At 40.4% G+C, this 13,586-nt stretch overlaps 2 protein-coding genes across 2 annotated transcripts in view; both read right to left on the reverse strand.

Moving 5' to 3' along the window:
• LOC148047478 (uncharacterized) overlaps nt 1-12,103 on the reverse strand; it is a 28,191-nt gene extending 16,088 nt beyond the window's left edge. The window contains 1 exon segment of the mRNA XM_087708060.1: nt 10,772-12,103. Within this exon segment, the coding sequence (XP_087564186.1) occupies nt 10,772-12,000 (1,229 nt within the window). The 5' untranslated portion in view covers nt 12,001-12,103.
• Nucleotides 1-13,586, reverse strand: part of LOC148047474 (uncharacterized) — a 161,273-nt gene that overhangs the window by 90,332 nt on the left and 57,355 nt on the right. The gene's annotated exons all lie outside the window — the stretch shown is intronic.

Genomic DNA, 13,586 nt, shown 5'->3' on the forward strand with positions numbered 1-13,586 from the left:
GAAGTCACATTCGTCATCTTCAGGCTGCTGCTGACTACTTCAGGTTTGGTGTTTCCAGGAGTAGTGTGGGATCTTGGCTGTTTGTCCCTTATAACTGCTGGTATAACTCCCCTACCAGCAGTTATAAGGGACAAACAGCCAAGATCCCACACTACTCCTGGAAACACCAAACCTGAAGTAGTCAGCAGCAGCCTGAAGATGACGAATGTGACTTCGTCGAAATGTCGCAAAGACATATCCAATTCTACGCGGGAGAAAACCCGAACAACTAGAGACCTATATATATATATATATATATATATATATATATATATATATATATATGATTTTTACAACCCCTGATTTGAACCTGGGCTATATTGCATACTAGGCATACTAGGCAGAGATCTTAGCCATTAGGCCACAGGCTCTTATCCGTTCTCAGCGAAGCCAGGGTGAAAGGTATCTATTAGATTTTTACAACCCCTGGTAAGCCCCAATTATGGGAGGAAACCAACTGCTTCCATCATCTGTCACTCGGCTCGTCACAAGAGTCCATCACGACAGAAACCCAATATTTTTACTGTTGCCTTTGTTATATTTGTGTTTTTTTTAAATTTGTGCTGATAAATAAATAAAGGGAGACTAGTATAGATCTATTTCAAGCTATTTAGCTCTCATCAGCTAGCCATACCCTTACTGGGATTTGAACCTGGGCTATATTGCATACTAGGCAGAGATTTTAGCCATTAGGCCACAGGCTCTTATCCGTTCTCAGCGAAGCCAGGGTGAAAGGTATCTATTAGATTTTTACAACCCCTTTGGGCGATCCACAAAGCCAAGTCTTATTTGCTAAATATATTGCCCAAAATCCCAAAACTCCTACTATGCTACAGAGAACCCACTCCCACAGGGGTTCCTCAAACATAAGTGTCATCAGAAGATTCACACTGTCCACTGTCACAGTCAATGTTTTTAGGCACAGCACCTGTCTTTCTGGGATGGGGGTAACCCCAATAAAGAGAATATTCACTGCAGCAAATCACAATCAGGGCAAGCACACTTACTAAAGCAACATATAATGCAGTTATGGCTATGAGTACTTGACTTTCCATACCCTGACAGGTGCTCAGACTTTCTAATACATCTTATATCTAATAAATGGAATGTTGTCTTCCTCCTCTAAATCTTCGGCCATAGATAGAGTCATCTTCCAGGGGTGACTCCCAGTAAGGCCTCTTCTGCCCCGTAAGTAGTTTGCCTGTTGCCTGTAGGACATTTATAGGGGGCGCTTCTTCAAGCCTACCACTAGAGGTCGGGCCTCATCCTGGTCTACCTTCCAATACTCCTCAGCAGCTGGCTTAACTCGTGTCCAGTGAATCCAAAACTTGGATTCCAACACTCTTACTGCAGGTGGAGAACACACGGCCACAGTGTATGGGCTCTTCCACCTGGGTTTCAAGTTCTTTCCTTTCCAGGGTTTTACCCAAACTCTGTTTCCCACCTGAATTTTATGACTAGAAGTGCTCAGAAATGGTGGAGTAATGGACACACAGTATTGCTGGATTTCTTGTATTTGTTTCTTTAATTCTCCCATTTGATTCACCCATAAGGTCCCTATTTGACCTACGTACCCTACGTTATTTTTCAAGTTAGCACTTATAACTGGGGGTCTCCCAAACATCATTTCAAAAAGAGATAACCTAATTCCCTTTCATGAAGTGCAAGCATAGACCAAAGTGCCAGCGGCAATGCATTCACCCATCCAAGGTGAGTTTCAAGACACACTTTGTCCTTGAGTAGGATTCTAGTCCCTTCAAATCTACAGTTGCCTGGAGTTCCTCTGCTTTAGAATATCTGGGGCTCAGTCCCTTTCGCATTTCCGATGCTGCATAAGCTGTCATGTCAGGGTGGCTGTGATCATCTCAGGTTGCTGACAGCTTTGCTTCTCTGTCAGCTGCTCTTCCCTTTTCTGCTGGATCCAACCATCCAGCTTGGAGAGATAAGCCATGGGCTGCTGCCAACTTCCCTTTTCTGCTGGATCCGAGCATCCAGATTGGAGATTGTGCAGATCCCCCATATGAGATCTTTAATTCCCCCGGACAAGCACACTAGTTGCTCTTTGTTTCTAATGCTCCACGAATTGCATGACTAGTAAATATAGTAATTGGCTGCCCACAAGTCAATTTATTAGTTTCCTTAATCAGAAGAGCAGTTGCGGCAAGGATTTTAAGGCAATGTGACCCCCCCCCCTTTGCTAAGCTGTGGGGTGTTGCCATTTCCCTTTTCTTGAGTCAAGAAAGATTTCTCACGGTTGGGAAGTCCCTTAACATAAGCTTGAGGCAATGCTTACTTTAAAATCTCAAATGCCTGTTTTGTGCATAACAGAGACAGGCTGGAGCAATCTGATTAACAGTGGCATATGTGCCTTTTGCCAGCATGTATCGTGCGACAAAATCAGTGAGTATTTTCTTTCCAAATAGCCCCACGAGCCTGTAAAACTCTAAATACATGTTTTCTGTCTGTAGACATTAACCATCTTTCTTTTTGCTAACTGGAGGGCTCTTCCTCTGACTGGGGGTGGGATTCTAACTACTGACTCCTCCTCGTACATTCTTCCGGCAAGTCCTCCTGGCCTCCTGCTTTTCCTGTCTAAGAGCCTTGGCGATAAAAATTACATTTCTTCTTGCCCTTTAAAGTTCCTTCTTCTGAAGGAGGAGCCAACGTCGCGACGTTACAAAGTGCAGCCTCGACACTCCGAGACCGCCGTTGATACTTTTGCCGCTGGATGGTCCATTTGGACCTAAACCTTCCCACAGAGACGCTGATCAGGAAGACGAAGCCTTGCTGGTCTCAGGGACACCGCAAAGTCCCTGATTGACCCAAGGGAAGCTCTTCAAGCCAGTGTTAAACAGGCAGCCCCAAGCTGATGAAGTCGGGACGGCTCTGGAAGGAAGGAAGGGAAAAGAGAAAGTGAGTCCATCTGGTGATGTATTTTTTCTATTTTGAGAAAGACTGCCCAAAGAAACTTTTTTTAAAAGCCATATTAGATCCTTAAGCAAAAGAATTAAGCAGCAAAATTAACTTATATTGGATTGCTTTGGAAAGGTTTTTTTTTAAAATTTGTAACTATACTTTGTAGATTGAAGTGCTTGCAACGTTTCTCATTTCTCCTCTTAAAGTGAACGGATTAATTTTTTCTTCTTCTGCTTTTTGTTACTTTATTTTTGACTTCTGGATTAAAACTTCCTTTTTATTTTAACAATTCTTTCTATTATTTGTTATTAAATTTCTTTAAAGAACTTTGTTTCCTATAAGCTAGAGATAAAGAAAGTGAAAAGCAGCAACACTGCCACTCGGTCAGAGGCTGGACTTTTTGAAACAACGTTATCTATTCTCTTTTCCTTTTTGATCTTACTGACTTTGTAGCTGAAGGGTTTGCAATTTGTTTACAGAAACTGGTAAGGGGCCAAGGGCACAAATTGTTTTCGCAGGTGCTTTTGAAAACTATTTTGGCAGGGGGGAGAAAGGGAAAAAAACCCAGAACCCTTCTCCTTTGAAGAGCACAAAATTTTTTGGAGTATTTTATTAATACTTATAGGCCGCCCTTTTCCCTGAGGGGACTCAGGGCGGCTTACATAAAATGAGGGGAAGGGATATACAAAAGAACTTGTGTTTAAGTCAACCTAAAATAAAAAAATAAAAGAGGCCTGGAAGGCTAAATGGCAGTGGCTATTAGTTTTTCCCCCTTCCTTCTTTGGATCAATAGATCTATATTCAGATGAAGGAACCTTAAAATTCCAAAATATCTTGGCTGGAATTCAAAATCTATTGGAAGGATATGGGAGAATTGAGAAGAGAGATAAGACTGCTTTGTTACTGGAAAGATACAGGTTGACAATGAAAGTTGATAATAAAAAATTAATTAAGTTTGGTGATCAATAAGTAGGAATTTAGTAATTCTTAGATTGTTTCAGATTGTTATTAAATGTTTATTCGTCAACAAATAATCAACTATAACAATAATGAAATATAATGGATACAGTTTAATGATATATACATGTACTGGCAAACTAGTAAAAAAAATGGATATAAATTGCAAATTGCGATCTGGGAAAAAGACCTATGAATTTTATTTAAAAACTTTTATTTAGATCTTGTCATTAAGGTGTAAGGTTTTTTGGGTTTGATGAGAGGAGGTGGGATATACATAGTAAATGATTTTAGCCAATTATAATAACAAGGAAATGTTAATGGATATTGTTTAATAATATATACATGCACTGGTATTGGCAAAAGCAACTTGGATAAAAAACTCTAAACAGCGAGTTGGGGGGAAAAGGGGGGGAAAGGTTTAGTAATTTTATTGACTTTTACTTAGAATATGTCATTAAGGTGTAATGTTGTTGGAGGATTTTTGAAATAGCTAATGAATGCCATTATGTGGTTGTGTCTTTAAGTATGAATGATTTGAGGTAAAAGCATGTTCAAATAATTGTAGCCAAATGAGAATTGTAGTACATTGATAGTAAGATATACAAAGATTTTTTATTTAAAGTGTATAATCTAATGTGAACTATAAGTAATGACTGTGGAAAAAATGCACAAAAGTTATCTGTAACCAATCAACACGCTTTCTACAAGATGTAATGAAGGATGATTCTTTTTTTGTGTTTTTGTTTAATTAAAATAAAAAAACTTTTAAAAAAAGTTCCTTCTTATCTGAAATTTGAGCCCAATTAATACACGCTTTGTATGCTCATTCCACAAGTTCAGAGATGCCTTTCCTGGGCCCCCTTTTTGTCTTCTGTAATTTTTACCCTAATGTCATCTGCAGAGTGACCAATGCAGATCATATTGACCATTCTCGTATTTTCTTCAACCTCAGGATCTAATGTGGCATATTGCCTAAAGGTTTGATAAATGCATTCTAAGAATTCCCCTGGATTTTCATCCTTTTTCTGTTGAATTTGATAGACCTTCCCTAAGTTCTTAACTTTTTGTTTGAGTCCTAACAAAACTAAGGTCTAATAGTTTGCAGCTGAATGGACTAAGGTTCCCAATCTGGTTCCTCCAGTAACCATGTCCAGTCCGGATCTTTTGCATGATCCTTCTGAAAAGGCTTATTCATGGTTCCCTTCACCAGCCTTCTTTTCTCTGGGGTTAATAAAATTTCCATCAGATTCTGTATGTGTGCCCAAGTAGACTGGTGAGTTCAGAAAAATGGATGCAAAAAAGACATGCATTTCATCTGGATTTTCTCTATAAACAGGATTTTGATTTTTCCAATTATATAAATCGGCCATTGAGAATGGAGCATATATCCACACCAGTGGTGGGTTTCAAAAATTTTTCCAACCTACTCTGTGGGTGTGGCCTCCTTTGTGGGAGTGGCTTGCTGGCCATGTGGCCTCCTTTGTGGGAGTGGCTTGCCGGCCATGTGGTTTTTTTTCTCTCTCTCTCTCTCTCTCCTTCCTTTTGTCTCTGTCCCTTTTTCCTTTTTTTTCTTTCATCTCTCACTTTTTCTTTCTTTTTTCTTTTTTTATTTCTTTCTTTCTTCCTTTCTTTCTCTTTCTCTCTCTGTGTGAGTCTGTCTGTCTGTTTGTCTGTATCTGTGTGTGTGTCAGTGGTGTGGCCTGCTTTCCGGGTCCACTGGTGGAACCTCTTCTAACCGGTTTGGTAGATTTGACGAATCGGTTCTACCGAACTGGTGCGAACTGGTAGGAACCCACCTGTGATCCACACCTTATGTAGCTCCCCCTCAACTCCTGGCAATAAAAATTCCCTTAGGGGCAATTTGAGTTTTGTTTTATCTCAACTGCTCCCCTGGACCGGGTTTATGATCCACTTGATCTGTCCCTTCAGTAACATTTTTGGTTTTCTTCCTCCTAGCCCCACCTAATGGGACCGTCTGTTCTTTCTAATCAATATCTGATTCAACCTTTTATCTCCCTGGGTCTGCTACTTCTTCAGTGTCAACCATTTCATGTCAAAGAAACACAGGTGGAGGGCACTGATGTCAGAGACTCTCTCTCTCTTCTTTTCTTTCTTTTTTTTTTTGAACAAAACAAAAACACTTAAACACATCAATAAGGACAAACACGCAAGTAAAAACAACTCAGGAACTAAATGTTTCATTGAGACTCTTTTTTCTTTTCTTTCCTCCTTGAGGCTTGTTACCCATTCTGGTAACTGAGTATATCTCAGGGTTTTTCTAAAACACCCTATAATTCTTTTTTTTCTTCTTCTTCTTTGTTCTGGGGTGTTCAGTGTCTTCTCTTTTCTAATTTTTTTTGATCTCCCAGCAAGTGCTTGCATATTTTTAGAGATCCAAAGTTTTCTATATATATCTTTAGACCTCCCAGCAAGCACTGGCCTATTTTTAAAGATCAAGATGTATAGAGTAAAATGTTTTGAATAGGTGTTCGAGAAATGCTTCCTTCACCACCCATGTTCTATTTCTGAGACACTTTCCACTGACCTGCGGCCCCGGAGACTCATGGTCACCAACAGGAACTGCAGTGGCTTAACCACCCACACAATTCTAGAGCCTCATTAGGATACGCCGGTTCCGTTAGGAAGGGATGCTATCCCGGGCTCAGAGGGGTGATCGGGTCCCCTCTTCCACTCTCAACCGAGTAGGTCTACAATTCCCACAATACTTGCCTGCAGGCGTCTTCTCTTCTCAGCCGGTGTAATTTATTGACTTCTCCTGATCCCGGTCTGATTCTTGGATCGGCGGATGCCCGACGGGGGGTGGGGGTGGTCGTCTGAGAAAGTCTCTGTGGGCACCCTAAGGTTGGGCAAGACAACCTCGACTGGACACCGGTCGGTCTGTTCCGTCCTCAGTGAAATATCGCTCTAAGTCCTGCCAAAGGTCGTCACAATTGTTGCAGAAAATAACAAGACTTAGGCTTCTTGGGATCAAGGAGAAGTTTATTGGCAGCTAGGTTCAGAAAATCTAGTCAAAGACTAGCATGCAACCTCTGAACAACCCTTCTCATGGCAGCACATATTCTTATATGTTCTCAAAAGCAGCGTAACACGGAAACACTTAACCCATTTCTTATTGGTTATCTTGAGAAAAGAAGCCTTATAAGTAGATACTGTCTTACTTCTCCTTTTGTCTTGGGCCACAGGTACTCACTACGTGGCTTTGTAAGAACTTTAGCTGAACTCTGTGGTTTTGGGCTTTTGACATTTCCTGTTTTTGTACATGTCTTAAAAGCAGGTCTTTATATCTTCCTTCTGCCACGTCTCAGTTTTATATTTTAATTCACATATTATCCTGCTTTATCAGTTGGCCTGTTATGCAGTATTTATCACATAATGTGGCCAGATATTACCCATACAGTCAACAATTTAACCTGCTATACGTTAACAACCTACACAACAACACTGGTAAGGAATTAAAACGATACCATGGAATTTTAGGATTGCATTTACAACCATCAAGTGAACGGTTAGTAAAGGATTTGGATATTGAAGTGAAAGTAGTCATACCAATAACACAGTAAGTAACACAGCATGTGTACAAATGGCAACAGGTGCGAGTATAAAGAGAGGAAAGCATATTGTTATAAAATAATGTAATATCAGACAAGCAGGGAAAGAAAATGCAATAGACATAATTTATTGTCCACCAGAAAATAATTTAGCTGACCTCATGACAAAACCATTAAGTATACAAAAACACAAAAATCTTGTGAAACAATTTAGTTTCAATGCTGTCCAGCTATAAATTGGAGGGGTCTTAGGATATTCAATTCAGTAGCTGGAACAATTAAATTGGACAATGGGCAAGAAGTGAGCAGTTGAGTGCTACCTCCTGCATGAGCAATCAAAAGTATGATTGGTTGCCGTAGATTTAAAGGGGGAGTTTCCCATTTTCCCCTGCTTTCTTCTTCTTCTGTGTGCTCTGTATGCTATTTGGAATTACCTCAGGATGTTCCTGTGTTCCTGCCTATTTTGTTTCCTGTAAATATGTTAGATATGTTTATTTATTTATATATAAAACTAAAAAATTGCCTCAGTATCTGATTCTGATTTCATTTGGAAATTTGCTGCATAATTCCCGGACAGAGGGCTGTCTCTATTACACCCAGAGAAAAAAGCCATTTGCAGTGGATGCCCCTTGCCAGAAGCATCACAGGGAGGGAAATAACTGTTGTGATTTGTAGCTGGTGGATCACCTTGAAGGATGTGAAGGATCGTGGGGAGAAAAAACATTTCTGCCCTTGAAGGTCCCCTTCCTCTGGGGCTGATGGAGGACTTTGGGATTATGAGTGCACACAAATGAATCCCTTTGTGAGCCTGAGCTCTTCCCAAGAAGCTTCCATAGGGAGCACAGCCAATTCTTAAGACACCTCACCATGGTTTGGAAATTGCAGGTTTATTTGGAGAAGGCTGAAGCGGAGTTAATAGATTCGATGCTTGATAAACTGGGTTTTCTTAAGAAACTGAGGAATGGACCTACTATATCTAACTGGAAAATAATTTGGAAAATGGATCAATCAAGAGGTTTATGATTTTGGGGAATAAGACACAACTGTTGGCTTATTGTTCTCAACTTAAATTTTAAGAAAAAGTTTTATTAATAAGAATCAAACAAAGGTATTTCATCCCGGTTAAATCAGAGACAATGATTCTGGTGATTTACAGTAAATAAGACGACATTCTAAACTTTATACAAATTAAATGGAATAGTAGATTGTTAACAAAGTGCTTTGATGTTTAACTTTGATTTTGGTTCATCTGTTAGTTATATTGCCTTTACATATTGTATATAGATGAACGTTGAATGGGTTGTAAATAAAGCAGAAGTTCAGAAATTTTGGGCCTGCTTCAGGAGGGGAGAAAACTAATGTTGCTCCAATATGTTTATGAATAGTCTAGTGGGGATAATAAAAGTAAATTTGTTTTTGTCCTTTTTAATTTTTTTTTTTTTACATGTCTTTTCTATTCTTGTTTTGAGCTTGAAAAAATATTTCTGTTTTTGCAGTAGGTACTGTAGATTAATATTTTGACTAAAATAACCTTAAAAAAAAAGTCCCTTTACCACAAGCATCTTTATGGTGCTGCTGTGGACCTATTTTCTAAACTGCCTGTAAATTCATAGAATCGTAGCAACATGTGGTTGTTTGTATCATTGTGACCAGAACCGGACACACTATTCGAGATCTGCTGTCCCCAGCACAGTGTAGAGCAACTCTATCACTTCTTCTCGTCTTGATACTAAGCTTATGTTGATGCAGCCTAGGACTGCATTGGCTTTTTTCAGCAGTGGCAGCACTACGCAGCACAATACTGGCACAAGTGGCACTTATCATACAACCCGGAGATACTTGGCCTGCCCTTTTGGAGATTTCCCAGAGGCAGCCACCGTTTTCAGTGCACCGACTATTCCTCAACAGTTCACAAAGTGTTAAAGTAGTAAAACAGAATACTTTGTCCTAGTGACAATAGCAATAGCAGCTAGACTTATATACCGCTTCATAGGACTTTCAGCCCTCTCTAAGCGGTTTACAGAGTCAGCATATTGCCCCCAACAACAATCCGGGTCCTCATTTTACCCACCTCGGAAGGATGGAAGGCTGAGTCAACCCTGAGCCGGTGAGATTTGAACCGCTGAACTGCTGAACTAGCAGTCAGCTGAAGTGTCCTGCAGTACTGCATCCTAACCACTGCGCCACCTCGGCTCTATCCAATGACCCAGAGGCAGCCACCATTTTCAGTGCACCGACTATTCCTCAACAGTTCACAAAGTGTTAAAGTAGTAAAACAGAATACTTTGTCCTAGTGACAATGACTCAGAAGCAGTCACCGTTTTGACACAAGAGGCAAGTATGATGAAATGGCAGCTGCTTGCACAAGTCCACCACATGACCCAGGCATGAATCCCAAGTGCAATCAAAATAATAGCTGCTTCCACGAAAGTCATGAAGCCCACAAATGTGTGTCTTGCCTTCCTTCACCAACATGAGGTTCAGAGATCTTCAAAAGGAATGGAGAAGAAGGATGTTGTTATGCCTGATGGGTTGGGAGTCAGGCCTAACAATTGCAGGGACCCAGTGGGAATAGGAAAATGCCGGTGGGTAACCAAAAGGTGGGGTAGTGGAGGTTAGGCCTCCAAGAGAGTCCCACAACTCTCAGATAGTCATGGTTCTGCTTAACAACTTGAACATTTGTTTAACAGCTTCATCAGGGAGAGAAGGGAATGAGGGGAGGTAGTTAAGCAAAGTAATATCACGTAACTATTGCAACATGCAGCCGTAACTGGCAGGACCATTACAGTTGTGTCTAGATGACTACTTCTATGGTGGCTAGGGTATTCTGAGGCTCAAAATATGGAGGACACCATGGTAGAAGACGGAAACTCCACATTTGGGGATTCCATAATCAATATACAAAAAACATCACCCAAATTTGTTGCTGGTAATGAGAAACTGGTAGTTAGCCCTTGTCCATTTCCTTTTCTATCCACTTCAAGTCTAATTCTGAAATAGGTTTTCACCTAACATTCCTAATGAGAGATGAGAAATGAAATTCAAGCCTTCTCTAAAATCATCAACTTTTCCCTCAGTTGGATCTCCATGTGGACAAAAAGGAACAATTTAGGCCAGCATCATCCACAGACAGATTTGTCTCCTCGATGAGTTCTCCAGTATATCACCAGGTTCGAATTATGACATAAATTTTTGGCACAAACAGGACATTCGAAGGTTTTCTCTCCTGTGTGAGTCCTCTGGTGTTTCACAGGGTCAGAATTCTCATTGAAACTTTCCCCACGTACTACACATGCAAAGGGGAAATTCTGTGAATTCTCTGATGTCTTACCAAGTTGGATTTGTAACGGAAACATTTTCCACAATGAGGACAGTGAAAGGGTTTCTCTCCTGTGTGAGTTCTCTGATGGCTCATCAGGCTGTAATTGTTACGGAAACTTTTCCCGCAAACAGGACATTCAAAGGGTTTCTCTCCTGTGTGAGTCTTCTGATGATTCAGCAGATGGGAATTCCTACTGAAACTTTTCCCACAATCTGAACATTGAAAGGGTTTATCTCCTGTGTGAGTCCACTGATGGTTCACCAGGGTGCAATTCTGACTGAAACTTTTCCCACAAACAGGACATTCAAAGGGTTTCTCTCCTGTGTGAGTCCTCTGGTGGTTCACCAGGACAGAATTCCGACTGAAACTTTTCCCGCAAACAGGACATTGAAAGGGTTTCTCTCCTGTGTGAGTCCGCTGATGGTTCAAGAGGTCAGAATTCTGATTGAAACTTTTCCCACAATCAGAACATTCAAAGAGTTTATCTCTTGTATGAGTCCTCTGATGGTTCATCCGGTTGTAATTCTGAGTAAAACGTTTCCCACAATCAGAACATTCAAAGGGTTTCTCTCCTGTATGAGTCCTCTGATGATTCAGCAGAGTGGAATTTCGACTGAAAACTTTCCCACAATCAGAACATTCAAAGGGTTTCTCTCCTGTGTGAGTCTTCTGATGATTCAGCAGAGTGAAATTCCGATTGAAACTTTTCCCACAATCAGAACATTCAAAGGGTTTCTCTCCAGTGTGAGTCCTCTGGTGTTTCGCTAAGTCATAATTCTGACTGAAACTTTTCCCACAAAGAGGACATTCAAAGGGTTTTTCTCCTGTGTGAGTCTTCTGATGGTTCACCAGGTTAGAATTCTGACTGAAACATTTCCCGCAAACAGGACATTCAAAGGGTTTCTCTCCTGTGTGAGTCCTCTGGTGGTTCACCAGGACAGAATTCTGACTGAAGCATTTCCCGCAAACAGGACATTCAAAGGGTTTCTCCTCTGTGTGAGTCCTCTGGTGTTTCACCCGGTTATAATCCTGACTGAAACTTTTCCCACAAACAGTACATTCAAAGGGTTTCTCCCCTGTGTGGGTCCTCAGGTGTCTCACGAGCAGGGAATATCCAATGAAATGTTTCCCGCAATCTGGACAGTCATACGGCTTCTCCCTGCTGTGAGTCTTCAGATGTATCATCATTGCCATTTTCGCTAAAGGTTTTACCAAATTGGAAGCACTTGTAGGACATTTCTTCTGAGTGGATTCTTTCGTGAGCCAAAATGGATCTGTTTGGAGAAACACTTTTGCCACATTCAGATAATTTGTATGTGCTTTTCTTCAGAGTAGATTCTCCCCTGTGTAATCACTTACAATTTGAAGTCTGTTTTTTCTATAATGGGCACACCTACGGAGCTTTTCCACAACTGATATTCTTGAGAAGAACAAAAATATATGTGATCCCTTGTTGAGTGGTGCTTTGATTTAAGCCCTTTCTTTCTTCCAGGGCAACACCTATATTACTGTCTGCCCTAGATGCCTATCCAATTGACTTTTTCCTCCCCACTGACTTCCAGATATTTCCCTCTTTCTGAATGGAAATATTATGTCTCTTGACCTTTTAGTGTATTGTGCCCTTGAGTTCTGCATAATCTACTTTTTCCAACTCGAAATCTCTTATTTTCTTTCGTCTCTCACCTGCTATGGAAGGAGAATTCTGTGGTTTTTCTGATGGAAATAGAGAATATTTTCATTTCTGCCTCAATCTGCTTTGCTTTTCAATATTGCTTGTTAGTCTCAGTTGTCCAGTGTGGTCTTCCGGCATCATGTTTGCCTATAAGATTCAGATGAAAACATGACTTTTATTGTTTGTAAAAGGGTTCCAGAAGATGTGAAAGAAGAAGTATACATTACAATGAAAAAGCAAACATGCCACAATGCTAGAATAATCTCTTACATTAATTGTGACATTTGACTACTGAGATTCAGTTCAAATAGCTATGCAATCATGATATTCATTTGTTGACCTAGGTCAGTCACAAATTCTCAGCCCTGCAAAGGGTTATTATCAAATACAGTTATGCGAAGAAGAAAGTGCACACTTCTTGAGCTCTATGATTTTATGTATCACGACATAGTAAAAATAATATCATCTTTTGCCGTTAAAAATAGGAAAATGAGGAACAACAGATGATACTTACACCCATGGCATCATTTTCTTTTACAAAAACAAAGTGAAAACAGACGTGAAAAACTGAGAAACTAAAAACACTCTTCCTTCTTCCGTAGGTATGAAGAGGCAAAGTAGCAGCCAGTGCTGCTGATCAAATGATCATCAGCAAGTGTGACTATATCTATGAAAGCCAAAGTTGTAGGAGTTTCCTGTTCTCCAGCATTGAGGTGTGAATTAAATGTCAAAGAGTAGAGACATCTTAGAGAAGCAATTGTTGCTGCCCATCCATCTAGGAAGGGTTATAAGACTCTCCCCAAACTAAAGTAGGACGTAAAGTGAGATTTGGACATTAAGTGTGAAACCTACTGGGTCAGGCTGGACAGCCTCTCAGGGCCCCTTTACTTCTATATTAAAAGCCACATAGACAGAGTTGGAGCTTGCAAAAGAACAGGAAGCGAGTGCCTAACCACAAGATGTTCTAGCCGATGTCCCTATGTCAAAACCTATGTCAAAAGTCCAAGGTTCAATTACAGTTTGTTAATGACACGGACTCCATAACAAAAGGAGAAGTAAGACCCCCATCTCCTTATAAGGCTTTCTCCTCAAGGTAACCACTAAGAAA

This window comes from Thamnophis sirtalis, unplaced genomic scaffold (assembly GCF_051295495.1).
Source record: "Thamnophis sirtalis isolate CommonGarterSnake01/CBP01778 unplaced genomic scaffold, rThaSir2_p1.2 scaffold_3, whole genome shotgun sequence".
Taxonomy (NCBI): domain Eukaryota; kingdom Metazoa; phylum Chordata; class Lepidosauria; order Squamata; family Natricidae; genus Thamnophis; species Thamnophis sirtalis.